We start from the raw sequence: 27,570 nt of genomic DNA, 5'->3' as shown, positions 1-27,570 counted from the left end.
GCAGATTACATCTTTTCTTGATTAAACCACAATAGTTATTTTCCTTAAATAAATAACTTCTGTTATGTAAAGACACTTTTGAAACGGTTGACGTACACTCAACTCCTAAAGTCCTTTTCTACCTGTCAACATCCTTCTCATACGTCTTGCATCGGTCTACTGTGTCTTTGTTTTCGACAATCTTCAAAATCGATATGTCACTTACTGTTCCTTAAGAGTTTTAGAAGTCTTTTTTTCTTTGTTTAATCCACATTATGAAAAGCAGTTCAGATCTGGGTTTCTTGTACATTGTCTTTTGAGCTGGCCCGAATTAGCAAAGGTTCGTGGGCAGAGCTGTGTATAGAATTGATGGTGGAGGCATGGTTGTACGCAGTCTTGTAGGCGTTGTAATGATTCAGGTGCTCATGCTCCAGTGGGGGGAGGGCAAGGTGGCCCTCCATGGTGGGTCCACCCGTTACACAATCCTCATCCACGTTGATGATCTCGATGGTCCGGGTCGGTGCGTGGTGGTTCTGCTGGTGATGCTGTTTGCGCATTTTATAAAATATGATCAGCATGACTGCCGCCATCAGGGTGATGGCTACAAAGCAACCAATGATGATCTTTGTGGTCTTCATGACCTCATCCAAGGTGTTGAGGGAGCCATCAATCAGGGCTGTGACTGGGATGGTGTAGGTCTTGTCGGTGGCCTTGGTGGACAGTGGTGTCCGTGCTGTCGTGGTAGTGGTGGTGAAGGACGGTGGTAAGGTCTCCCAAATCCCATAAGAAGGAGTAGGGCCGCCCTTCTGCTGTACCGTTGGGTGGCCCTCATCATGTGCCGCTTCTGTGGTCTCGACGGTAACTGTAGTGAAGTAACTGAAGCTGCTGTTCTCTGTCGAGGACACGTTGAGAGTAGCCGAGGCTGTCGTGTTCCCTGCGGAGTTGCTCACCATACAAGTGTACGTTCCCGTGTCCTGCATTGTGACATTGGTAAAGTTTAACGTCCCATCGTTGAGCACAGAAATGCGCACCTTGTATGCCCCATGCGTCATGATGGACCCATTAGGCGTGATCCAGCTGACTGAGGTCAAAGAATTTGCTCGACATTTTAGTTCTGCCGCCATGCCCTCGGTCACGTTCAAGTCAGCTGGTGGCTCCACGATCACCGGCGCATAACAATGGAAATAGTTCTGGTCAAGTTCACCGATGTAGCGCCCTTTGTGGCTGGCAGGTGACGCGCAGCGGGCACAGCAACTGGTATTGGCTGGCACCATTTCCTTTAGCCACCAACTGAGCCAGAGGATGTCACAGTTGCAGTTCCAGGGGTTGTGGTGCAAGTGTACCCTCTCCAAGTGGTGTAGTGGGGTGAAGAGGTCATGAGGCAGGAGGGTAAGGTTATTGTGGGCTAAATTGAGCTCCACGAGGGACTGAAGATCATCAAAGGCATTTCTCTCAATCGTCTGGATCTGCGCATGCATCATCCACAGTTTCTGTAAGTGGACGAGGCCTTTGAAAGACCCTGGCCTTATTATAGACAGCTGGTTTCCTGACATCTCCAACTCATCCAAACGGACAAGAGGAATGAGGTTGGGGATCTCCTTTAAGTTGCACATGCCCAGGTTCAGGTACCGCAGGTTGCTGAGGCCTTCAAAGGCACCTTCTGAAATATATGAGAGCCTTTTCAGCTCGCCCAAGTCCAGCCTTCGCAGTGATGTTACACGGTTGAAGGCATAAGAGGGTATACTCTCGATAGGGTTATTCCTCAACCAAAGCTCTTTAAGTTTGGACAGGTACTCGAAAGCCCCATTGGGGATTGTGGTTAGACGATTATCGAAGAGCTCCAGAGTGTTGAGGTTAGCCAGCCCATTGAAAGCTCCGATTTCAATGTTGCGGATGTGGTTCTTGCTGAGCTGCAGGATCTCCAGGTGCCTTAGATGCTTGAAGCTGTCAACCTTGATAACCTGGATGAGGTTCTCCTGAAGGTTCAGGTACCTTGTGTTGGTGGAAATACCATCGGGTACATCTCGAAGGCCACGTCGTGTACAGATGACCTTGCTGAACTGGTTGCTACAAGAGCAGACAGAGGGGCAGGTCTGCGCTCGCACCAGGCCAGCCACCACCAGAAGCTGCAGGGCCAGTGACAGCACGAACAATGGGTCGGACAGGGCCCGGTTCCACCTAGGACCTCTCATCGTCTGCTGCATCAGGGAAGAGGTCATCTTGTTTATCATTCATAATTCGCTGACAGGTTCTCCACTCTTTGGGAAGGGTTTTATTAGGCCGAACTGCAAAAAAAGAGAGAAAGAACCATATAAGGTTTGGAATACCACTGTAGATGACACTAACACAAATCGTTGCTAAAACAGACAGATACTATAGATAATACATATTAAAATGTAATACATATTCAATCTTATTTAGTTTCTGTTGCTTATTTTCACATGCTCTTCATTGCCTGATTCACAAAAACAAATTATGCAAATTAGGTAATGCCACAAATACTGCAATAAAAGCTGCACTGCAATCAATTTACATGGTGTGATTCTCCACCAAAAGGGTCAAAAGCGTTTAATAAATCAGTGAATTGAAGGGAAGGGAAGGAAAGGGAAGGGGAAGTGGTGTGTGGCCAAATATGGTGACCCATACTCGGAATTTATGCTCTGCATTTAACCCATCCAAGTGTACACACAGTAGTGAAAAACTAGTGGGAAAAAAATAATTTCTAAAATTAGCAATGCAATTTTGAGAACATTCTTTGTTCCATTAAGGTACATAGGAATAAGCCAGTCACTATATAGGTGCTCCGGCATTGAAAACAATCTCTTTCTAGCCACTAAAGTCCCTCAAGCCTAGTGGAAGTGAATCACAGACAAAACATTTCTCACACACACATGCCCTTGGAAGAGTGTTTCATATCCATTTCATTTTTTTGAGTGTGTGTGGTGTCTGAGAGTGCTCTTCGTGCAAAGACATGAACTCACAATCTAAGTCACATAAAGCTGCACCTCAATATTGGGTCTCCTTTCTCTGTTTCCTTCTCTCCTCAGTCAGTGAGATATGAACTGCCTTGTCTGTCTGTGTCACTTTATTTATTCTTGCAGAGGAGGCATAAATAAAAGCATGGCTTCCCACCTACCAATCCTTCAATCAACCCCACGTATCAAGAGCGTTAGGCTCTCAGATATACTTAAAGGCACGTGTGTGACCAGACTGAGAAAGAAACCTGGATGTGGTGGAGACATGGATTTATGGATTTACATATTTACTTATGCATTTGAAGAGAGTACATCTTAACCAAAACAAGATGGGGTGTATCCTTGTTTTTAAGGGTCTACATAGATTCTTGCATTCCCTAAGAATCAAAGCAATCAAAAGCAACCTTAGCATTCCTAGAAAACTAGTTTCAAAACACAATTTCTGTATTACCATGCAGTCAGCTTGCTTTATAAACTTGTATTGAGACCTTGTTGCACTCTGTCCTAAGATTTTAAATACAAGAAAGAGTCTTATCTGAACGCCCCCTACAGAAGTCTAGTCTAGTGAACATAACCCTCAATCTCACTAATTATATAATGCTTCCTCAAGAACGACAAGTCATTTAGACAACCCACCGACTAATCGATTATGAAAATGTGCTGCAAATAAACACAGAACATTTTCTCCATAGACACTCTGAGAACTAGAAAGGGTTTTGGATTGCAGGATGTGAAAGAGAGCTGTTGAACATGGATGTACTTCCCTGTGGGCATTACAATACCATGTTGAAAGCACTGCAAAACTGTTTGTACCACTTTCACTCTCTGGCTTGCCTTTCCTCTTCCTCTCGGCAGGGTGCTGGTCTTAACCTAATAGCGACTGCCATAATAATCAATTATTTCATCGCAAATCTACTTGAATTGCTGCCCTGAAGTCTTCTAGACTGCTGGTGAGGATCACACACGAAACATATACTGAACCGTGTTATCACTAAATGTTTTAAAGGAGAACAACTCACAGTAGTTAAACGATATGCTCATTTTTACTTCATTTAACTGAATTTCATGCAGAGATAATTGTAATATATATCTTGCATGTAAATGATCAATTACAAGGAAAGATAAAGCTTTAACTTCACAAATCTTTTTGAAAAAACGAAAATCCCTGCTGGTTTCAAATGCGGGGTCCGGTTTATCTTCTTATCTATTTGATTTTACACTAATACAATTGCATAACACAATCTAGGTTGCTCCAAGTCGAGAGAGAGAAAGAGAGTGGAGCAAACAAAAAAGCACTCCACAGAAATCCTGCTGCCTCTCAAACAATGAGCCTGGCAAAATTGGATTTCGTGTGGGAAGGGAATTAGATGAAAAAATGATAAACAAAAAATAAGATTATGAAATGAATACATTTTTAAACTTCTGCCCCAGTAAGAGATGATGAAGCAGGTGGTAAACGCTTTAGCAGGGAGGGAGGTAAAGAAGAGGATCAAGCGGCAGAGGCCTTGAAAAGCATGAGGTGTAACAAGGTGAATTAATTTTTTCAAATAACATGAAAGTGAATGCCATTGCTGCTGACAACAATGCGGCTGTGTGCTTCTCGGCACAGTGCGAGCTCAAAAAGCTTCTGTGCTTTCCCTCACACGGTGGGGTGAGCAGGGTGAGGTGAGAACAATTATGGCAATCATGCAGTTCTGCACAAGAGAATCAAATGTCAAGAGCTGTATTGGATTAATATGGTGTTCACTTTAGAGGAGAGGAGGTAAGAGAAGATAATGGAAGAAAGAGAACAGAAGAGGAGGAAGGATAAGAAGGAGGAGGAAGGGGAAGAGAAAAGGAGGAAGGAAGGAGAAGGTAAGCAACGGAAGACGAAGAAGAAGCGCAAGAGAATGGCAGAAAGGAAGATGTAATGGCAGGGAAAAGAGGGGGAATTAGAAAAAGGAGGAAGCAGAAAGGAAGAGAAGGAAGGAGAAATAAGGAAGTAGTAAACAGGAAGGGGGAGAAGTGAAGTGAAAGGGAGGAGAAAGAGGAATGAAAAGTGAAGGGAGAGACAGAGAGATATAAGCTAGAAACTAAGACAAAGATTAAGGAGGGAAAGGGAAAGAAAACTATTAGAAGTGAAGAGGAGGAAGAAGAAGAAGAAGAAGAAGGGAAAAGGACAAACGAAAGGAAATAACTGAAAAGGAAGGAGGTGGCAAGACGAAAGTGATGAACAGGGAAGAAGGAAGAAGAGAAAAAAGAGGAAAGGAAGTAGAAAGGAAGAGCAATGAAACAAGAAAAGGAGGAAGAGGAAGTTGAAAGGAAATGGGAGAAAATAAAAAGGAAAGAGAAGTAAACAGGAAGGACAAGGCAAGGAAAAATAATGTAACAGGAAGCAGACAGAATGGTGAAGTAGAAGGGAAGAGGAAAAGGAGGTAAAAGATTAAAGGAAAAAGGAGAAGTCAAAAGGAAAATGGAAAGGAAAGAGAAAGGAAAATGAAGCAGAAGAGAAGGAAAAGGAGGAGAAGGATGAAGTAGAAGGTAAGAGGAAAATTAGGTAAAGCAATAAAGGAATATGAGGAAGTTAAAAGGAAGAGGGTGAATGGAAGAGGAAAGAGAAAGACAAGAAGACAAAAAAAGAAGAGAAAGGAAGGAGAGAGAAAAAGGGTGTAAGGGAAGTAGAACAAGAAAAGAAGAGGAGGAGGAAGGAAATAAGAAGAGTAGGAAAGGGAAGGAGAGGCGAAGAGGAAGTACAAGTGAAACAAAATAAAAATAGAAGGCTTCCACATGCATTGCATCGTCATTTGGCAACAGACGTGCAGATGACACCCGGGCCACAGATGCCAGTGATGCGGACAGAAGAGGGTAATGCTGTCATTTAACAAACAAGTCATATCAAAACTGCTCTATTCAAAAACCAAAGGTATTGAGAAAATAAAAGATTTCCTTTAGATTTTTCAACTGGCTCTGAGCCAGGTTTCATTTATCTGCAGGCCTGCTGGAGCACAATTCATAGGTATTCTGGATTCCATCAATAAACTATGATAGTTCAGCCATTGGTTTAAAAGACTGGGAATTGCTTCATATAAAAGAAAGCAGGATGGGAAGTTCTCCACAAGGTCATCCATCTACAGCCGGATGAACAGCTTATGAACTGTAGAATCACCAAGTTACCTGCAGCAACAATAGTAACCATTACGATCAGGTGCAGCAAGATCAGGGATACCATACAAGCCAGGGTACTCTTAATATTCAGTAACTATGTCACAACATTGCTGGTTACTTGCTTTGCCAACAAAAATATTTCCAAAGAAAAACACAGCGGAATGAACTAGATGAGTAAATGCTTCAGTGACTTCAGTGACAGTCATTTGCTTCATTCCTCAAGAAATCACTGTTTTGAACAATTTTTTTGAGAATGATTCAGTGACTCACTCAGAGATGGTCTCTTTTTAATTCCAGAAAGAATCAAGTATTTAAAAAAATGGATCAGTGATTGCCTCAGTGACTCACTCATTTACTTAATTTACTTAATTCCTGAGTCATTTACTTAATTCCTGAGCAAATCAATTGAGAATGATTCAATGGCTCACTCATAAAGAGTAATTTGCTTAATTCCTGAGTAAATCAAAGCTTTGAACAAATTGGTTGAGAATGATTCAAAGACTCACTCATAAAGAGGATCACTTGTTTAAATTTAAAAAACGTTTAAATATCATTATTCAACGACTCATTCACAAAAACAGTCACTTATTTTATTCCTGAATGAATCAGTGTTCTGAATTAATTAATTCATAAAGACTCATTCATAAAGATTTTATCGCCACCTACTGGCCCTAACAATGCAAATTCAAATGTGCAGTTTCATTAACGTTCTTAAAAGGAGGACTGGATTCGAGGACCAGAAGAAACTGCTGTATAATTAAAACACATTCCAGTGAGTAATGTAAACAATAAGCATTGGTTCAAGGTAGATCGTTTCCCTTCTTAACAACAAAGCTTCCAAAAAGCATCCACCGAGCAAAGAGAGCTTCTCCTGAGGACTCTCAGTAATCCTGTGAGTTCTGCAGTGAGGAGGATCTTGGTTCCACTAAAAAAAAAAACAGGGATGAAAAGGATGAGTCATGCCAAATCAGTAAAAATCAACAGTGTTTCATTTATAGGGCATTGCGGAACTGCAGCTCTTTCGAGAACCGGGAGAAGAGGCAGAAAAAGGGGAGAAAATAACTGCATCCATCACTGTACGCTCATATTCTGGAATGATACGGAACGAAGTATGTGGGCTCTGTCAGGCGGTTGCAACTGGAGGTTATGGTGAGGAAAAGGGTTTTGGCAACCGCAAAAACAAAAGCAGACTATCTGTTAGCACCGCGCAAGTCCAGACCCCCGCGTCGGTGGCAGGTGGAGACGCACTGGCAGGGAGAGTGCTGGAAAGGCCCCCACAGAGAAAAACTCGCCTGATGAGTCTGCGAGAGAGGAAATGAAAAGAGGTGTCTGGATGTACACAATGACAACACGGAAATACAAAAGGCTGATAGATAAGGGTGATATAAATTACTGGGCCTCGCTCTAATGAGATGCGGGATACAAGGAGGTCAGCTGCATTTTTTACAGCGTGGAAATTAAGGGGAGAACAGGGTGCAATAAAATGGTGAAGATGCCGTTAAGCTGAATTCTCTCTCTCTCTTCAACATCATTCCCAAGCAGAACATAGTCAGCACCACAGCTGGATAAAGTGCAGCACGTGAAACCGAAAGGATTCTTCTAGAGTATATGAATGTATATTTATTTAGTGACAGATATGTTTAAGTACAGATGCATGACTTCATTTAGAACTTTTTCCACAATAAGAAAGAAAGAAAAAATACTTGTACTACAGTGTTCTGGATAGCAGGGGCATCATGCATGAATGTACAATAAATAAACACAAGTTAAAAAACAAACTCTTATATATTTGTTTTACAAATATAATAATAATAATAATACTACTAATAATAATAATAATAATAATAACATTATTATATATAAAAACAAACTCTTATATATTTGTTATACAAATATGATAATGATAACAACAACAACAACAATGATAATAATACTAATAATAATACTAATAATAATAATAATAATAATAATAACAACAACAACATTATTAAAATTTGATTTTCTTTTAAAAAAAAAACTTAATAGCCAGTAATCTTAATGACACTAACACATTTTAATTAATAAAAATAAATAATTTATTTTAATTTCATTTCATTTTAATTTGATTGGGAACAGAACAGCTTGAAATGGAAAAAATCATTAAGAGATTTTTCCACAAAATTTAAAAGAAAGAAAGATGGACAGATAGATAGATAGACAGACAGACAGACAGACAGACAGATTGACAGACAGACAGACAGACAGACAGACAGACAGACAGATAGACAGATAGATAGACAGATAGATAGATAGATAGATAGATAGATAGATAGATAGATAGATAGATAGATAGATAGATAGATAGATAGATAGATAGATAGATAGATAGATAGATAGATAGATAGATAGATAGATAGATTTTTAAATCCGAACCTACAAAACATTAATAATAATCATTTTAAAAAGCGTAATGGCCAGTGATCAAACTAATGACATACCAATACATTTTAATGTATTTAAAATGATTGATTTTTTTAATTTTCATTCATTTATTTAATGTATTTTATTTCATTTTTGTTTTTGGGAAGAGAACAGTTATGGAAATTTTGGAAACTCTTTTTGTGTTCCAAGTGAAACATTTCCTGGAGCAAACGTACCAAGAATTTTAGGGTTACGTTCAGGGCTAAATGTTGTTGCCATACCAACAAAGGAGGCTGACCCAGGAACATGTCATATTTGAGTAATTCATGTCATGTGGTGACCATTTCATCATGTATCTATTTCCACTGACCTTGAAAACATACAGTCAGTCTCACTAAATCAACACAACACTCAATGACTCCAGCTACAAATCCTGCTAATTGAATCAAGTTCCCATTTTCCATTCTGCAGGAGTTAGAATGAAGCGTCGCCATTTTCCAATAGAACAGGCACCTCCAAAGTAACAAGTAGCCATCTGGCATATTCTCTTTTCAGCACTGTTTATGCAAATGAGTTCTATCTTCAAATTAGCATCTCTGCAAATACATCACTTCCCTGACACGCCCCCTTGCGACAAGCCCCGTCCCCTTTTTGGGCGCCAGATATTGATATCCCTCCCACTCGTTTTCAATGGGCTGCAAATTTTCTGCTCGACGTCTCCTTGGCGACCACTTTTTCAGCTGGCGCTGATTTACTTCCTGTCCTTGGTTGCCAGGCCAACCCTTGCAAGGAGGTGCCTTCACTACACATGCACGATGGAGACAAATTGTGAAGAATATCATCTCAATCAACATCAAAGCCTTCATTTTTAATTAGTTCAAACGTGTTAAAATACATCTTGACATTAAACAGTGGCTCGACGTGAATCTAATATAACATTTAAAACAGAAAAAAAGATGTCAGATATATGACTAGCAATTCTTCACTGCTATTTCTTGCTAGACTCACTTGTTTAATTGAGACAGTTGTGGATTTTCCTATCCAAATGCCACTGGAGTTTTGCATTGACAATAAGATGCCCTGAAAGCATCTCTTGACTAGACTGGATTAAAATGTCAATAAGAGAACCAATCTTCTCTCTGCCAATCCAACAAACAGACAAGCTCAGTGTCCTCTGGCAATTTATCCATTTCTATTCATATTCAAAACCCCTAGTGGATTTCTCGCCCCTCATTTTAGCGAAATGTATGTTATCTAGTGGAATGAACCAATGACTGGTGATTGAAATACATTAAATGCACAGATACAGCACAAATGCCACATGGCTGAGTTTTTTTTTTTTAAAAGACATTACTGTCAGCGTTTTACAAAATGGTTGAGGGACATTTTGGGGATGAATTTCTGTGCTTGTTGGAGCAATAAAGTAGGCACACACAGCGGGATTGTATGATGTTAGCTGTTCTTGTGTGAAATGCTCCCTAAAAGTTCATTCATGTAAATTGGCTGGTGGAGAGCGGCACGTCGGGCTTGATTTGCACAGACCTTAGTCCATTTGCAGGAATTATAGTGATTATACAAAGGGCAGGTCTGAAAGGAGACATGGCTCTGGGACTAAATATAAAGTAACTCCAGCGGACCCATTTATGGGACCAGTTAACTAGCCATCTGAATAATTGTGGCTTTGGGGTACGCATCTAATTATGGTCTTGTTTTTCAGTAAAATAAAAAAAAATTAAACATCCTTTAAAAAATGCATTTACTTGAGATGGGAAAATGCTTATGATATTAAGTCTTGCATTCAAAGAATATGTTTATTATTGGATATGTTTATTATTATTATATTCATTGGATGAAGTTAAAAATGAAGCTTGAAACTAATCAAACAAAACTTTGAGAGAATAGGGTGAGAAATATAATTATAAACTATATATAATTTTTTTTAATAAATAAACTCAAGGCATATTCTTTTAAAATGTCTTAATATTTTAAAACACTTCACAAAATAAAGTACATTAATCTTGTTTTTTAGTTATTTAGTATTGCTTATTAATTACACAAATTATTATGACTTAGATTTTGATATATGTACTTAGAAAATCAACCTAAAATATTATTTAATATATTGTTTTAATTATAATAATTTATTGATAAACTATTTACATTTAAATAATTTAATAAATAAGATTTTTAAAAGCTAATATTTTATTAATGTTACCTATTAATTAGTATCTATCTATCTATCTATCTATCTATCTATCTATCTATCTATCTATCTATCTATCTATCTATTAAAAACAAAAAATTAAATAAACTGAACTGAATAAACATCACTGACTAACTCTGCAACCCCATCATTGTTACCAATCAACTACAACGTTATAATAGTGCTGCATTCTGCAATAGGTCACATGCTTACGTGATACGGTGTGAATCAATCCTGACCCTTTGTGACCCCTGTGAACAGCAGGCTGGGAGTAAATATGTGCGGTTAACCATGAGTGGCTGACCAATGCATCCGCAGGGCACCACATTCACCAAACAATCCAGTCTAAATCATTTCCACGGGCCGCTCGAGGATGGAGAGGGTGGGGGTGGGGGTACGAGGCCTGGCCCGAGGCAACACATTCTCCAGACAAATGAGCCGTGCAAATTCAGACTCGCCTCTTCAGACAGCGCTGTCGCACCCGGAACACGCTTTGGACCAGTGGTGCTGAAACTGCAAGCTCACACAGACTTCTATATCCAAACAGAGGCCTGGTTAGTGCAGTTACATATGACAAAATACAGCTATTTCACATTTTGATTCAATTGAGTATGGTTATGTAATCCAATTAAACAATAAGTCACGAAAAGATGCTTTAAAATTCACACAAAACAACCAATTTCATGAACGTGTTATATTTCAAAGTGAAACAAGATAATTAAATTAAGGACTTGATTTTATCCATCAATAATGATTACTTTTGGTTTTAAAACAATCTTAATTATTTTAAAGATTTACGAGGTTCTTGCTCGAAGCAAGGTGAACAAAATTTTGCCAACCAAGATTACTATTTTCTAAAATGTCAGGAATATAGTAAATATACATATACAAATATATAGTAAATATAGTGTATGTATATATATATATATATATATATATATATATATATATATATATATATATATATATAGTAAATATAGTATATATATATATATATATATATATATATATATATATATATATATATATATATATATATATAGTAAATATAGTATATATATATATATATATATATATATATATATATATATATATATATATATATATATATATATATATATATATATATATATATGCTAAAGTGTTCAATATATAGTTTTATTAGTTTTTTATATTTCTATTTTCTATTAGTATTAAATATATAATATATTAATTAAATATAATAGATCATATTAAAATGCACAAACATATATTATTATTATTATTATTACTGTTGTGCAAATTAAATACATTTATTTAATGATAAAATAAGTTTTACATAATTAAATATATATATAAATATATATAGTGCTGTCAAACGATTAATCGCATCCGAAATAAAAGTTTTTGTTTACATAATATATGTGTGTATAGTGTGTATATTTATTATGTATATATAAATACAAACACATGCATGTATATATTTATGAAAAATATGCCATGTTTATATGTTAAATACATTTATATATAACATAAAATAAATAAAAACCTTTATTTTGGATGCGATTAATCACGATTAATCGTTTGACAGCGCTAATATATATATATGTATATATATATACAGACACACACACATTTATATTTAATAATTATCACCTATTGATATATGGAGATAGATTATTTTTCCTTTGAGTAACATAAAAAAGCCCAAGAACTTGTATAGCGTGTAACGCGTTTATGCAATGTGACAGAACGTGCAAAAATGGTCCATTTCGATTTCGTCTTGACTGTAACAGCCATTTGCCATCGCTTCCAGTAGTCACACTGAAAACAGTAAGTCAAAACGAGCGCAATGCATCATGGGATACTGTATCCCACACTGACATCCCTCTCTCTCTATTTCTAAAACAATTACACATTCGGATCCACATATCCCCCATCATAAACACAGAAAACATGACAAGAAATCAATACCGCAGATAATCTCCTCACGCATACATATAGACGTGACGTTATCTCCCGCATCGCTGCTACCTGCTTTGATGTATTAGTGTAATTAGGCAGAATTGTGTCTGACACACAGATGCCGCATCGATCGGGTCGCGAATGGACACTGCTGAGGAGATGTGCTCTTACGATCAATGTCTACACAGCATTATATGTGCGTTTGGACACTTCTTTGCCAGAAATCATATGTTGTGCTGTCTGTCGTTTGATTTCACCAAATTCAATCAGCAGGCTTGGGAGGAAGCTTGTCTTATTGAGGAAGTATTGATGTATGATGAAGTTTCACCTCTGGTGAAAGGATCTGTGCGTTCGCGACCGATGTTTCTTTCACAGCTGTGTCTGTTCGGCACCAAGGACGGCGGCCGACCGCCAAGACATGGCTCGGAGGAACAGGCCGAGTCTGATGGCACATCGCGAGGCACAGCTGTAGACCGTCAGAGCTCATCAAGAAGAAAGCTGCCTGGACGGCACTTAAAGGGATAGTTCACCCAAAAATGAAAATTATGTCATTAATTATGCACCCTCATGTCATTCCAAACCTTTAAGACCGTCGTTCATCTTCGGAACACAAATTACGATTTTTTTGATGAATACCGAGAGCTCTCTGACCCTCCCTTAGACAGCAAGGATCCTACCTAACAATGTCCGTTCTACGTTTCTGGACCTTGATCATGGTAGGATCCTTGCTGTCTATGGAGGGTCAGAGAGCTCTCGGAATTCATCAGAAATATCTTAATTTGTGTTCCGAAGATGAACGACAGTTTTACGGGTTTAGAACGATATGATGGAGAGTAGTTAATGACAGAATTTTCATTTTTGCGTGAACTATCCCTTTAAGGGAATTCAAGAAAAGCCAAAAGCTATTGGTTCCTGTCCTTATTTCAAAGACACCTACAACTTTTCCGTTATCCTGACAACCTGTTTTGAGGGTTTTAATATAATCCCTGGAGTGTTTATGCTAACCGTTTATGCTAACCGTACTATCGTTAGCGTAGTTTGTCTTTGTTTCTTCTCACGCTCCAAGATTGTCAAGTGGGTGTGGAAGGACGGATACCTCTTTCAGGACCATAAAGTCAAGTGGCAATTCTGAGCCTCTTCAGTCAGTTCCCCACGCAACACATTCACGTCTGTGAACAAATCACAACAATTTGTGTTAGACAAACACCTCAGTATCTAAACTGACATTTTGCCGTACGATTCAAAACAAATTATTATATGTATGGGTTACAGATATATAGAGTCTAGAGTATGCAAGTCTCAAATAAGCCACCAGCAACACGTGTTCACACCACAGGAGAAAAAAAAACAAAAACAAAACCTGGCTGGGAAAATGTTCACAGCTCACTAAATGTTCACACATTAGGCAAGAAAATGCCTTAAAGTCAAAAGATCAAAATTTTTCTCTTTACATAAATTTATATAAAAAATTTCAGCTACAACAGAGAGTAAGACTTCTCGCTTTTTACAGATGGAAAAAAAGAAAAGAAGTGTCTGAATAATAGTGTCTTTGTACATCATACAGCAACAATAACAGTAAAAAGAATAAAAAATTAAGGAAGGGATTAAAGATTGGAAGTTTGATCTTAAAGTATGTCTTTTCTACTGCATCAAAAGCAGAAACTCTGTAAATGTAGCACTAAAAGCCAGCGGTAGCAGGAGATGCAGATAGCAGGCGAAATCCCTCCAGGGCTTTAGAGACAAGACATTCTAATGTTACACTACATTTGTTGAATTAATAACAGATAATTTAGCTGCAGGTGCAGGCACACACTGTGCTCCCCGCGTCAAACCCAGCATTCAGGGCTACTTTCTTCTGTGATCTGAAATCAGTCTCCTCTCAGCAGATCTGCCTTTGAACGGATCAGGTTTGCAGAACAAACTCCTGGATCACAATAATAAAACTGCTTCTACACAATCTGCCACCGCTGAAAACTGCACATCTGTGTGTCCTCAACAGGCATCTGTATTTTGGGTCCCTAGGCGAGTAGGTCTTATTTACTGACAGCTTTGTACTTTGCCCTGTATACATAGTGTCCTGACGACAACAAAATATGATATGATAGTGACCCAAAAAAGAAAATTCTGCTATCATTTACTCTTCAAGCCTTTAAAAAACAACTTTTTTGATGAACACTGAAAGAGATATTTTGCAGAATGTGCTGGTCGCTTTTATAACCAATGAAAGAAGGGGTTGTCGAGAATTTCAACTGAAAAAAAGAAAGAAACGCATATATACATACATAAAATATGCATACAAAAAAAACAAAAAACATTTAACTCAGAGTTGCTTGCCGTTTCTTTGTAATTATTTGTGAAATTTACTAGCAATTTCTATTTCTGAGTGAAAATGGTTTTACACTTTTTTTTTCAGAGCATAACTTAAAAAAAATACATGAATAAAAACATACACTGTCAAAAAAGTAGTTTTTTTTTTCAAAGTTGGAACTAAAATAGATTATTGTAGTACATTTTATATGAAAAAAACAACTTTTCACAACTTCTACTTAGAACTTTCATGTTTACTTCAATGTCTTACTTGCTATGTCTGTAATTTTTTGTGACTTTTTTTTCAGGTTACAACTTTCTAAAAAGACACAAAGACCAAAAAAAAAATGACTTATGAGTAAATGATTTATTATGAGTAAATTATTTATTTTGAGTAATTTATTTATTTATTATGAGTAATTGATTTATTTTATTTTTTTGTTTCTTTTTTATAATATATTATTTTTATAATATATTATTTTTTAGAATATTTATAATATTTTTTATTTTTTAATTTATTTACATTTATCTTTTTTTTGAAGTTTTAACTAAAAAGTATGTGGAGTACGTTTTACAAGAAAACTTACTCCAGAAATGTTTCTTTCTACTTCACATTTAATTCAATATTTTACCTGTCTTTTTTTTATTATTATTTGTGAAATTAAATATTTTTTGTACACAATTTTTTCAGTGTGCACCTTTCAAAAAAGATACAAAAAGACCAAAAAGAATGAATATGAATAACTGTTTTTGCCATTTATGTTTGTGAAATTCAATAGCAATTGCTGAATGAAAACTGTTTAAAAATAAAAGTTTACATAAAACATTTTCTCAGTGTATTAGTGTCCCAAAACAATGACTTCAAAAAATTTATTATTTGCAAAAAAAATTAAATAAATAAAAATAAATAAATAAATATCGGAATGAAACATTTTTGGCATACTATCCCTTTAAGAAAGTAAAAAGGATCAATTTGTCATTTCCTGCTGTATATAAACCACTTCATAACTTCTCAGTACAAATTGCATTGCTCAGTACAAACCGTAATGTATGTCCAACTAAAGCTTTTGCCACACTCACACAGTCATTCCCTCAATAACATTTGTCCTGATCAAATGTCTATCTGCATGAGTCAGGACGGCCTTTCTGAAGGAGGCAGCCTCGTGTTTGATGCTTCAGATGTTGTGGGTCTAATCGCCGTGGTGTTTAATTTAACAAAGCACCAGAAAAGGCTGAGACAACTAAGTCGAGGGAGCAGTTGCCTTCCAATGTCACCATCTGTTATTTATACAGTTACCGCCTCCTACGGGAGACAGCAAAAGGCCACATATTGCAGACAAAAACATAAATCTATCACTTCAACTCATTATCTTTTTAATCAGCTGACCCAGGCTCCCCTCTCAGGGGAACGACGCAGCCGGGGTACATTTAGGACAGACCCATAACTCACCAACCGCTCCCCCATCCAAAGAAAAAACCTTACAGTTCATTACAGTGAATATAATATGAGGTGCTCTGGAGGAATGATATAGGAAAACAATCTGCAGTCTGGATTGATAATGCAGGTACTGTACTGTACGTCCATCTATGTCCAAAATGTTATAGATTTATATTATTTTCTCTATTCATCCTACTTCCAGTTTTTTACAGACTCTAACGTTTTAATTTTTAATTCAAGCCTCTACAAAATGGTTGAAGTCTCCATTAATAGTTAAAATGCATTTTTCATAACTCTGCATCGACTAAAATGAGTTTCGCCCTAATAAACATCACCACTGAAGGGTTTAAAAGGGTTTAAGTTCAACATTTAACCATTATGTGGCATTTTCTGAGAAATGAGACTTCTGTAGTTGCACAAATGTACAAAAAAAATAAAAATTTATACAGTCTACAGATTTATAATTGTATTTCAAAATATAGCTTAACCAAAAACAGTAATTCTGTAAAACAGTAACAGTCTTCACTGTCTGCTTTTTTTTTCTTTTTTTTTCTTAAAACATTTTGTCTTTTTTCAGGATTTTTTTATACATATATTTTTTTTGTTTTATGTTAAAAAATGAATTTATTCCTGTGGTGGCAAAGCTGAATTTTTAGCAGTCATTAGTAGAAACAGTCCTTAACATTTTTGTGAAAACCATTAAAACCATTATACTACATAATTCTTTGGTGAGTAGTAAGCTCAACAGAGCTGCTTTTATTTAAAATAAAAATATTTTATAATGTTATAAATGGCTTTACTGTCATTTTTGATAAATGTATTGCGTCCTTGTTGAATAAGTGTGTTCATTTCTTTGCAAGTCTTCTTCCTCATATATATAAAACATTTATTTTCAAATATTTTTTTTAATTTTTTTTTGTATGTATGAATATAGTAAGCATGAATATGCTAGCCTTAAGATTACTTATAGGCTGGCGTGCTCCAAAACAATAACAACATTCACATTCAGAAGATATAAGCATTCAAAACTTACAGATTCAGCTTCTCATCAAACTTTCTGTCCAATCAAATGCTCTCTAGAATCCAACGTGTCCCGCCCCCCTACACTATAAATAGATGCTGAAGCTGCGGCTGAAATCAGTTACTTGTTCACTGAGTTAGCATTTTCTGTACGGTGAATGGGACGTAGTGCACTATATAGGGGCTAGGGGAACGATTTAGACAGTGTAAATATGTTTTCCATTGGAGCGAAAGAGGTCACAATTTTCGTTTCAAGGCACTTCAGTGGATCTTTCAGTGTTACACTAAAAAATGCTGGGTTGTTTCAACCCAACTTTGAGTCAATATGGACTAACCCAGCCGTTGGGGTATTTTTACATTCAATTTTTAACCCAAAAGATGGGTTAGTCCATATTTGACCCAAAGTTGGGCTGAACCAACCCAGAATTGTTTAGAGTGTACCATTAAAAGCGTTCTCAACTGTTCGGTTGAGCATGTTTTCAAAAATATTGTAATCACTCACCAAACTTTTTTTCATGTGTTGTTGATTTCCTCTGTTCTGCAAACCCTACAGACTATTGCATCGGAAAATCTGCATAAATATTTCACAAAAACAATTCCACATGATACGAGCAATTTCACTGCTGATTACAGTCTGAAATTACGCTGGAGAAAAGAGCGGAGCTTCACAAACTGCAGTCATAACTAGTCTATTTCTGGTGATTTCAGCACATAATTGTTAAAACAAAAATCAGAGTTGAGTACAAAAAGTTTATCTTGAATCAAAATATGCTGGAGCAAATGTTTGAGATGGTTGAATATATAATGATTAGCTTGAGAATTAAAGCTGAAGTTTGTCTGGGAAATGAATAAACGCCAGACACATGGACTAATTGTAATTCAGTCCTGTTTGATCTCATCTATCTTCCTCTCCAACGAGACAGCTCTCGCATCAGCTTGTGCATGTCACATGCGATCCCATCTTCAGACGGGGCTCGGTACCTGATCTCCAATCAGCCAAAGTGTGTTCCTCACAACCTGTTCCTGTGCACTCACCTGCCAAGCCTTCCACAGTGCCAGAAGTTTCTGGACATCTTCACGCTTGGTTTCGCTAGCTGGCTTTGCCCTGTGCACACAAAAGAGAAGAAAACAGCCACATTACAATTACAAACCACTTGGATCCTGTCGCTTTCTCCGGCTCCAAATGCTCAAAAAGGAAACCACGGAAAGACAAAGCTTTTGTTTGTAAACCTATTAAACTGGAAGCCAACCTGTTTTCTACTGACTAACTTCAAGCGGTTCCAAATAATAGATGTGCTTAATATAAACGTCAGTGTAAGAAATCCCCACTTGGACTCGTTCATAATGACCGGCTGGAAAATGTTCACAGTTTCCTGAACAGAGGAGATGACTCAGACGCCACTGCTTCTAAACAAGCAGAAGCATTTCTGTTTGATCCTTATGTTTCTCATGTCTAAGTGGTTTTGGTAAGTGGATAGTGTGTTAGTGTGTGTTTTTTTAGAGATATTTTGGGAAACAGAATATGCTGACCTGATGGTTAACTGTCATTTACAAAACTTCTAAAACGGGAGAAACACCAATTAAAAAAAGCGGTTGGGATTTTTTTTGAGCCAAAAAGATCATTCTGTTATTATTTACCAAATCCACATTTGTTTCAAGAGGAAACAATTGTCATTGGTCACTTCTCCCCTTCAATTCTTAAAAAATTCTGCTTGCAGAAAAACAAAAAAAAACAATTTGGCATTGTCATTGACACCGAATATGTCACACCAGTTTAAAAAATTGTCATTTATTTGATGTTATTTCTGTGCCCTGTTTGGAGCTCCTGAATAATGACAAGAATTTTAATTATATACATATATATCTGCCACTACATCCATCAATAAAAAAAACAGTGAAAAATACCATTTAAAATAACAATTGCTGATATTTCTCACATGTCTCACATCAAACATGTCGCACCAGTTTGAAAATTCAGATACTCTTGAGCTTTTGTGCCTTTGATATTTTTGTCCAAAAAATGACCGGATTTTATTTTCAGGCAAACTATGACTTCTATTCAAGCTGGTAGTTTCCATCACTTTAAAATAGCCAGAAACCATCATTTTCATCAAATGTAACCACTCAAAATGAATTACTGTAGTTCAAGTAGCAGTAGTGCATGTTCAAACAAACTCAAACTGGGTGAATATCAATATGATCAATATAATTATTATATTTAACATTCTTAGATCAATATAAATTCTAGGCAGTTGAGAATGAGCATGAATCTGACCCCACACACATTCACAACCGCTATCACTATAATTATGCAAACAAATATAAAAGAAACCAAACATTATGCATAATGCTTCTACTCTTCTCCAAATATATGTGTGTGTTTTTTTCTGTCTAAATTGCAGTACAATATGTTCTCATCTGCACTAATGCTCTGCTCCTCCTGTCCCAGAAAATGAGGAGGCGTGTCATGAGCTACACTAGATGCTTTTCAGGAAGTCTTATATAATACAACTTGAGAGAGACTGAAACTAATAATATGGAGAGAAAGAGACGTGTGATACACAAATGCGCACATAAGCATTACGAGGCCTTGAGTTACACCGACTGAATCTCCCATGAGTGGTCTTCAGAGAGCGGTTCCTCATTAATCAAACCCAAAGACAACCATTCATTGACCATCTAATGCATATTAAACATAAAACCAGCAGGGACTTTCTCAAACCGGCAAGCTTTGATCTGATTGGATGGTATTATATCACATCTATAATCCAAGATGCATTGGATTTTAGAAATCTGGCTGGAAATAAAGTTATTTTTACAAGGTACCAGCAACTAAAATGAGATATGAGATAATATTTCAGATTCTCAACTCTAAATGTTTCAATCAAAAGATCTCTTTCTCTCTAAATAGGTGAGAGCTGCAAAACAGATCTAATTTAGTCAGTAAGAGACTTCGATTTCATGCTTTTTTCCAATAACTGTCCAGATCCTCTCAGCAAATTGATGTGATACCATAAGTATGCATATAAACAAAGCAGCCTGTGTTTGTATGTGCAACTCTTGTTGGTTGTGTTTGTTTGATCGGCCCCATACTTCATATGTTCTTGCATGTTTGATGCTAAAAAACTGATTCCATAATCAAGCTCCTGCTAATGCTTAGACACATCATTGCTATAATGAGCGACTTTTTACTTTTCCCACCTCATGTGAAATAGCCACATTTCTTCCAGGCAGGAGGAAAATATATGCTAGCTATAATTAGTATAGCTGACATATATATTCAAATGTGCATACATTAGACAAGGATGTTGCGGACAAAATTTAAACATCATATAAACATCATATAAAACGCAATGTATACACATATACACATAATGAACAGGTTTGACTACTTTAGTAATTTCCATGAGTACAATGTTTAATGTTAAAGCATATAATGATATTCTAGGGAATTGCATGCTTCTAATTTTACAGCAACAGTTTGGACAGGACCCTTTTCTATTCTAACATGACAGTGCCTCTGTGTATAAGGCACGGTTCAAAAATACATGATTGATTGAGTCAGTGTGGAAGAACTTGACTGGTCTACAGAAAGCAAAGTCCTGATCCCAGCTGAACACCTCTGGTGTGACTTTAAATGCAGGCCTTGAGCCAAAAACTCATCACCAAACACCAATGACCTGTATAGACACTATGAGGACAAAAGTGTTGGGACACCCCCTTCTACTAAAGTAGTCAAACATGTTCATTAGAAGGGGGTGACCCAATACGTATGGCAATATATTGTATATATATATATATATATATATATATATATATAAACAGTATGATGATTTATACCTATTATTGTTTTTATATGATACTATTTTAATATAATTTTTACTCTTACACTACAACACTACTACTATTTTAGTTTACAATTTTATTGTAGAGATATACAGTATACATACAATATAGTCTTTTTTTTTTTTTTTTTAGGTTTTATTATAAATTACAGGAAATACTCAAACTCTATGACCTTCATGAGAGGGTCTCAGGAGGAAAAAATAAATATACATATATGCATATTTTTCACTGGGAAGGAGCTTTGCATTCTTAAAGCTACAGGATCCCATTTTTCAAGCGCATAGAGCTTTATCTGAAAAGATCAGATGAAATGGCCCCTTTAACACCAGCTCTGAATAAAAGACACACATCTGATCCATGTTAACAGAATCAAACAAATATACAGCGGAGTTGTGAAGCACAGAGTGTCGGTCTGTATCCCACAATCCACCTTCCCTGCCCACACATTCTTTGCTGCTACCGGCAGCATCAACACTGACCCGACAATCTATAAATATGTTTCCCATCATGCTCCCGAGGCTGGTTTTGCTGCACTCCACTTGGGAGCCCTTTTATCTTTAAACTGCTGCTGTGAGTAGATCAAAACACCAACAGTGATTGTGAGAGTGCAAATGCAGCAGCGTATTTCTCTTGCACTATGGTCAACTTGCTTGATCACCTCTGTTGTCTTGTTTTCCTTCTCTTTCTTTTGCTCTTTGTTGTTCAGTGTAACCCACACCCGTTCTTTAGTCCCTGAAGTGTAACTCAACTTTGATTCGAACCCGTAGGGTCAGAATGCATCACCCTCGATGAAAAAAAAGCATAAATGTAGATGGCCTTTAAATCAATGGCCTGCGGTCACACTGGAATCGAATGCAGAGAGCACACAGGAGAGCTGAAACCAGCAAGGTTGTCTGGTCCATTTGTCTTCTTCGAATGGTAAATCTATCTGTGTCTGAACAGGGTCCCACAACTAGGAAAAATAATGATAACCCTACAGGAGACATAATGAGGCATCATGTAAAGGTAGAGAAGAGAGAGCGTGAGATTGAGAGAGAATTAAGGCCAACCATAAATCATATCTCAGCTCACAGGCTACCTTGACTTGAATTGAAATATGTTCTTTAATGCATATTTTTTCATAATATATGAACATTTTGGTGAAAAACTGGATATTCAAGGAGGAAAAATAAGTCAATGCCTTATTCTTTAATTGAAATTATTAAGTGACAGTAAAATCATTAATACTGTAACAAAAATTCTACTTGTAATTTAAAATTCTGTTAATGAAGTGTTCTTTTGAACAGTCTAATCATAAAAAATTCCTGAAAAAAACATCAGTCTCCACAAAAATATTAAGCAGAAAACTGTTTTCAGCAACGATTATAATAAAAAAATGTTTCTTGTAATGGTTGCTGAAAATTCAGCTTTGCCTTCACAGGAAAATAACTACATTTTAAAATACATTAAAAAAAAAACCAATTCTAATAATTTTTCTCAATTTCAATGTTTTTACTGTATTCTTTATTAATCTGTAATAAACCTTGGACACAACATATGCACATTTTACTATCTTAATCTGACATATTTCAGAGTGAAACTGGATGTTCAATGAGAAAAAAAGTTGTGCGGGACAATTTCATCCATCTCTATTGATTGGATCATAAAAAATGGGCATTACTTTCCAGAATGGAGACAGATGGTTGAAGGCTGAACAAACAAACAAATAAATAAATAAAAACTGAGGGCTAAGTGATGTCAGCCAAACAGGAAAGTAATTTCAGAGGAGGAGCAAGTTGTTACATTTTGATAAAACATTAAATCGTGCAATGAAAGATAAGTATTTCAATAAGGCCAGCAATGTGTATTAATTAATTTTTCTACTTTATTATCCCCAAAATTATAGCTAGGTCAAAAACACACACTAGAGCATGACTTATCAGGAAGAAGTTACATTTTGGGTAGTTTTCTACTGTCTTTATGCTCTCCTGAGCTAAATATTTAATGCGGTTAATGTACTGATACAGCATGCTGATCATTAACGAATATTAAAAAGGAATCACAGGAAAGCACCCCAGACGTTTTCAATTTGGTCCAATAACATTCACACTGTGAGGATTTGAGATTCTAATTAATCTATTCAGATTTATTATATTAAGGGTGCAGTAATTGTAATTAATAGAATATCACACATGCTGTTCTAACTGGTAACTAGAAATGCTCTGGGTTGCTAATTACATGACATGTTGTGGATTTTCAAGTGTATGTGGCAAAACATCAGTGCAGGCTGTTATAATATAAAGAGCAATTATTTGTATATTACATCTTTCAGGTAAAACTCTGATACTGACATATATGCATAAATACATACTACCATATATGTATGTATATGTGTATATATATATATATATATATATATATATATATATATATATATATATATATATATATACACACACATTTATATATATAGTAATAAAAACTCTTTATTTTAATGGCCACTGAAGATATTAAATGAAATGCATTTTAAAATATATAAAAAATTGAAAACACTCATTTTAAATTGTAATAATATTTAACAGATTTTTTTTTTAAATATGCTTTTCTGAAAAGCATCTGTACTCATTAGTGTATGCGTAAATTATCACCTTAAAATAGCACCACATAGATGTAACTACTGCTAGATGCCAACTGTAGGTTAACAGTATTAGTGAAACCAAAGCAAAATCTTGCTCTTTAAACTGATATACAATAGGATTAAAGCACTTTCCTTTATCACCTCCTTATAAGAGACCACACAACTGATTCCAAATCAGCATAAAAAGTGGCTTTTTCCAATGACACATCATCACGTTAATGCCTTGACAGATGGTGTGTGAATACCCTGATCAATACCATTCCAGACCTCTTAACCTTCAGTAGTGCAAAGCAAGACCTGGAGAAAATGAGGCTATTGATCAGGGCAATAGAGTGGAGAGATGCGTACGGCATGCTAGCAACAGGCTAACTGCTGCATGTGCACTTCCACTAACATACTAACTTGAACTCACAAACAGTGTTTATCGAAACAAACTCTGTGATGAAATTACAAGTGTGTGTTTTATACCCAAACCACCTACAGGAAAGGAATGATTAGCTTGACCCAAAAGGGAGGTTAAAGTAATAGTTAAATTTTCAGTAAAATGAAAATTTGTGAATTTACTCACCCTCAAACCATCCAAGATGTTTCTTTATTACAACAGGTTTAGAGAAATTTAGCTTTACGTCACTTGGTCACCAATGGATCCTCTGCAGTGAATGGGTGCCGTCAGAATGAGGCTGATAAACAGCTGATAAAAGCATCACAGTAATCCACACCACTCCAGTCTATCAGTTAGCATCTTGTGAAGCAAAAAGCTGCATGTTTGTAAGAAACAAATCCATCTTTAAGATGTTTTTAACATTGCTTCCAACCAAAATACAAGTCCTCTATTAATAATACAGCTTTCTCCAGTGGAAAAAGTCATTATATCTGTATCAGGAGAGAAATGTGCACAGATCAAGCACTGTTTACAAGCAAAAACAGTTCTGTCTGTGAATTTTAATGTAAGAGGACCACAGGGAATGTATGCATTATGAACTACGTCAGAAGCGACCGTTTAAAGTTAAAACCTCTTGATGGATTTTTTTCTTACAAACACATAGCTTTTCACTTCACAAGATGTTAACTGATGAATTGGAGTCATGTGGATCACTTTATTGTGATGTTTTTTCAGCTGTTTGGACTCTCATTCTGACGGCACCCATTCACTGCAGAGGATCCATTGGTGAGCAAGTGATGGAAAGCCAAATTTATCCAAATCTGTTCTGATGAAGAAACAAACTTGGATGGCCTGAGGGTGAATTAAAGTTCAGCAAATTTTCATTTCTATTTCTTTAAAGCGTAACTATCTTTCTGTTTACTCTACCTCTAAGACCTGTCCTTGATCTACTAACAAAACCTCTGGATCCAGACTTCCCGCTGCGGTGGGAGCTGATCAGTGCCGTAGTCCGAGAGATTAGCGGCTCCTAGAGCATGTAAGCTTCTGTAACCGCACAATTGACACAGAACAACAAACACTGAAGTGAGTCCCTCCACACGCTCAATCAAGGTATTGCACAAAGTCAGAAAGTTGGCACCTCGGAATAAGAGAGAATTCAGTGTATGCGCAAAACCGACGCTCCAACTCGCTTTTCTTAAGAGGATTTGGGATATCAGCTAAAAGCAGAGCGCTCATACAGGTATCTGTAGAGTTGATGGGTGAGTTAAGTCGAGACGTGCTGATGTTGTGCCAAGAAGCAAAATCTACACACTACAATGTAAGATGAGTAATGCTGTTTGGCTGAATCAAATGTGTTAAGTGTCAGATAAATGTTTGCACTTGCAAATCTTATTCAATGCTAGCTTGATGGTAGATCATTGCAAGCGTTTTAGTAGGTGTTGCTCTTACATTCTGATTTGAAACCAATTTAGATGCTTTCAGTATTGGAAATAGAGAGGAGAAACAATGAGATTGACAATTTAAAGGTATAGTTCAGCCAAAAATGAAAACTCTGTCTTCGTTTATTCATTCTCATGTCGTTTTAAACCTGTATGACTTTCTATCTTCTGTGAAAAAAGGCAAAAATATAAAAGTAGCATATGACTCATGCCCAGTTTTGTTAAACTAAAATAATAATAATAATAATAATAAAAACACTTTCTAATTGAGAGAAAGCTGAAAATGAAATATAAATATTAGATGAAAAACTTAAAAAGGTGATTGCTTATTAATGATAAATAGGGATGTAACAATTAACCGCGAGCCGGTTGAAAATCGATTCATATGTGTGACGATTCAAATCGGTTGACATGCTAAACAAATCACGATTCAATTAGGAGTTTGTATGAATGTCTGAGGGGAACTTACTGTCTTTAGAAATGTTTAGATGGTATTTTTTTTCTTTTCATATTGCCTCTGTATAATGCATATTAAAGTTCATAAGTGCAGTGGAAACCAAGGAAACACCTGCTGGCAGAGAGTGAATTTGCTTCTCATTCAGCTCGTCTGCTGTTTCGGTTTCATGCAGATTTTTTATAATTTTTTTTTTTATGTATAGTTTCACAAAACTGAAGTCAGACCATACTGTATAATGACATAAATATAAAACTGCTCGTCTGCTAAATTTCAATTATTTTATATAATAACGTGTGTGAGTGAAAAACACAAGTTCAAAAGCTGATTAAATCAAATCTCATTGAAATTTGCATATATGCAAAAAAGGTGTGTCAAAACGTGCCACATCTGATTTGATGTCAATGATGCCAAATCTAATTGATTCTTGTGCCCTTATAACGCACCAAATTATGAATAATGTACATATGCATATATATTATTATGCGCATGTTCAAATAGTCTAAAATAAGAATCAACCACTATAGAAAAGAAGCAGATTTTCAGTCATTATCAACCTAGATTATAGATTATATTGTTCATTTTTTGAGCTTGATAGTTCCTAAGTTCCTAGTCACCATTCACTTTAACTGTACTGAAAACGGCAGTATGAGATAGAAGAAAGAACATCACACAGGTTTGGAATGGCATGATGGTAAATACACGATGACAGAACCTTCATTGCTGGGTGAACTATGTATCCAAAGAAGAGTCACATGAGCTGGAGATGTGCAATGCAGCAGTCAGAGTAGCATTTAGCATCAGCAAAGCTGGAACAATTGCTCATATGCCTTAAACGAACTTGTCAGCTCCTCTACAGCGTGATTGATACCAGTAACTCACACCATCCGGCTTATTTGTGACACAGATGAAGATAATCATCATCTCTTGTGGTAATGCTGATGAAAATGACAATAATTATGATGAGAGAGGGTGGGGGGATTGTGCTCCTACCATCCGCAGAAAAAAAAAAAGGTAAATCCTCCCCCAAATTTTGATGACACATCAGAGAGCACTATAAATCACTCACTTCCCTTCTTTATTCTGTTTCCTCTAGAACGATGGAGGGAAAAAGTGCCAGACGATGAGGGGGTGAACACAGCATGCTTCAGTGGCCATGACTGCACTCCCTGGGAAGAAAAGCAGTCTGTCAGGACCATTATTTAGGATAAAATGCCCTCTTTTCATCTGATCTAGGACCAGCTGAACCTATTCTTAAAGGAATAGCCCCAGTGATATTGAGTGCTATTGTTAACAAAAATTAAATAAATGAAAATAACTTCAATAATAATAATAAAAAAAACTAATATAACTGGGGAAACAAATAACCTAAACTAAAACACATTTTCAAGACATGAAAATAAAAATGGCCACAAATTAATT

At 36.4% G+C, this 27,570-nt stretch overlaps 1 protein-coding gene across 1 annotated transcript; it reads right to left on the bottom strand.

The window, feature by feature from the left end:
- Nucleotides 1-266: 266 nt before the first annotated feature.
- lrrc4ca (leucine rich repeat containing 4C-a) lies at nucleotides 267-17,952 on the bottom strand (the record flags this gene model as incomplete). The annotated part of the gene is made up of 2 exons (XM_079414021.1): nucleotides 17,913-17,952; nucleotides 267-2,264 (listed from the first exon to the last, which is right to left on the bottom strand). Exon 2 carries the CDS (start codon nucleotides 2,208-2,210, stop codon nucleotides 267-269), a length of 1,944 nt encoding a protein of 647 aa, XP_079270147.1. The 5' UTR covers nucleotides 2,211-2,264; nucleotides 17,913-17,952.
- Between the last annotated feature and the right edge of the window lie 9,618 nt (nucleotides 17,953-27,570).

Source organism: Barbus barbus (assembly GCF_936440315.1).
Source record: "Barbus barbus genome assembly, chromosome: 50".
Lineage (NCBI taxonomy): Eukaryota > Metazoa > Chordata > Actinopteri > Cypriniformes > Cyprinidae > Barbus > Barbus barbus.
The sequence above is the reverse complement of the archived record's forward strand: the minus strand, read 5'-3'. Positions and strand labels throughout refer to the sequence as shown.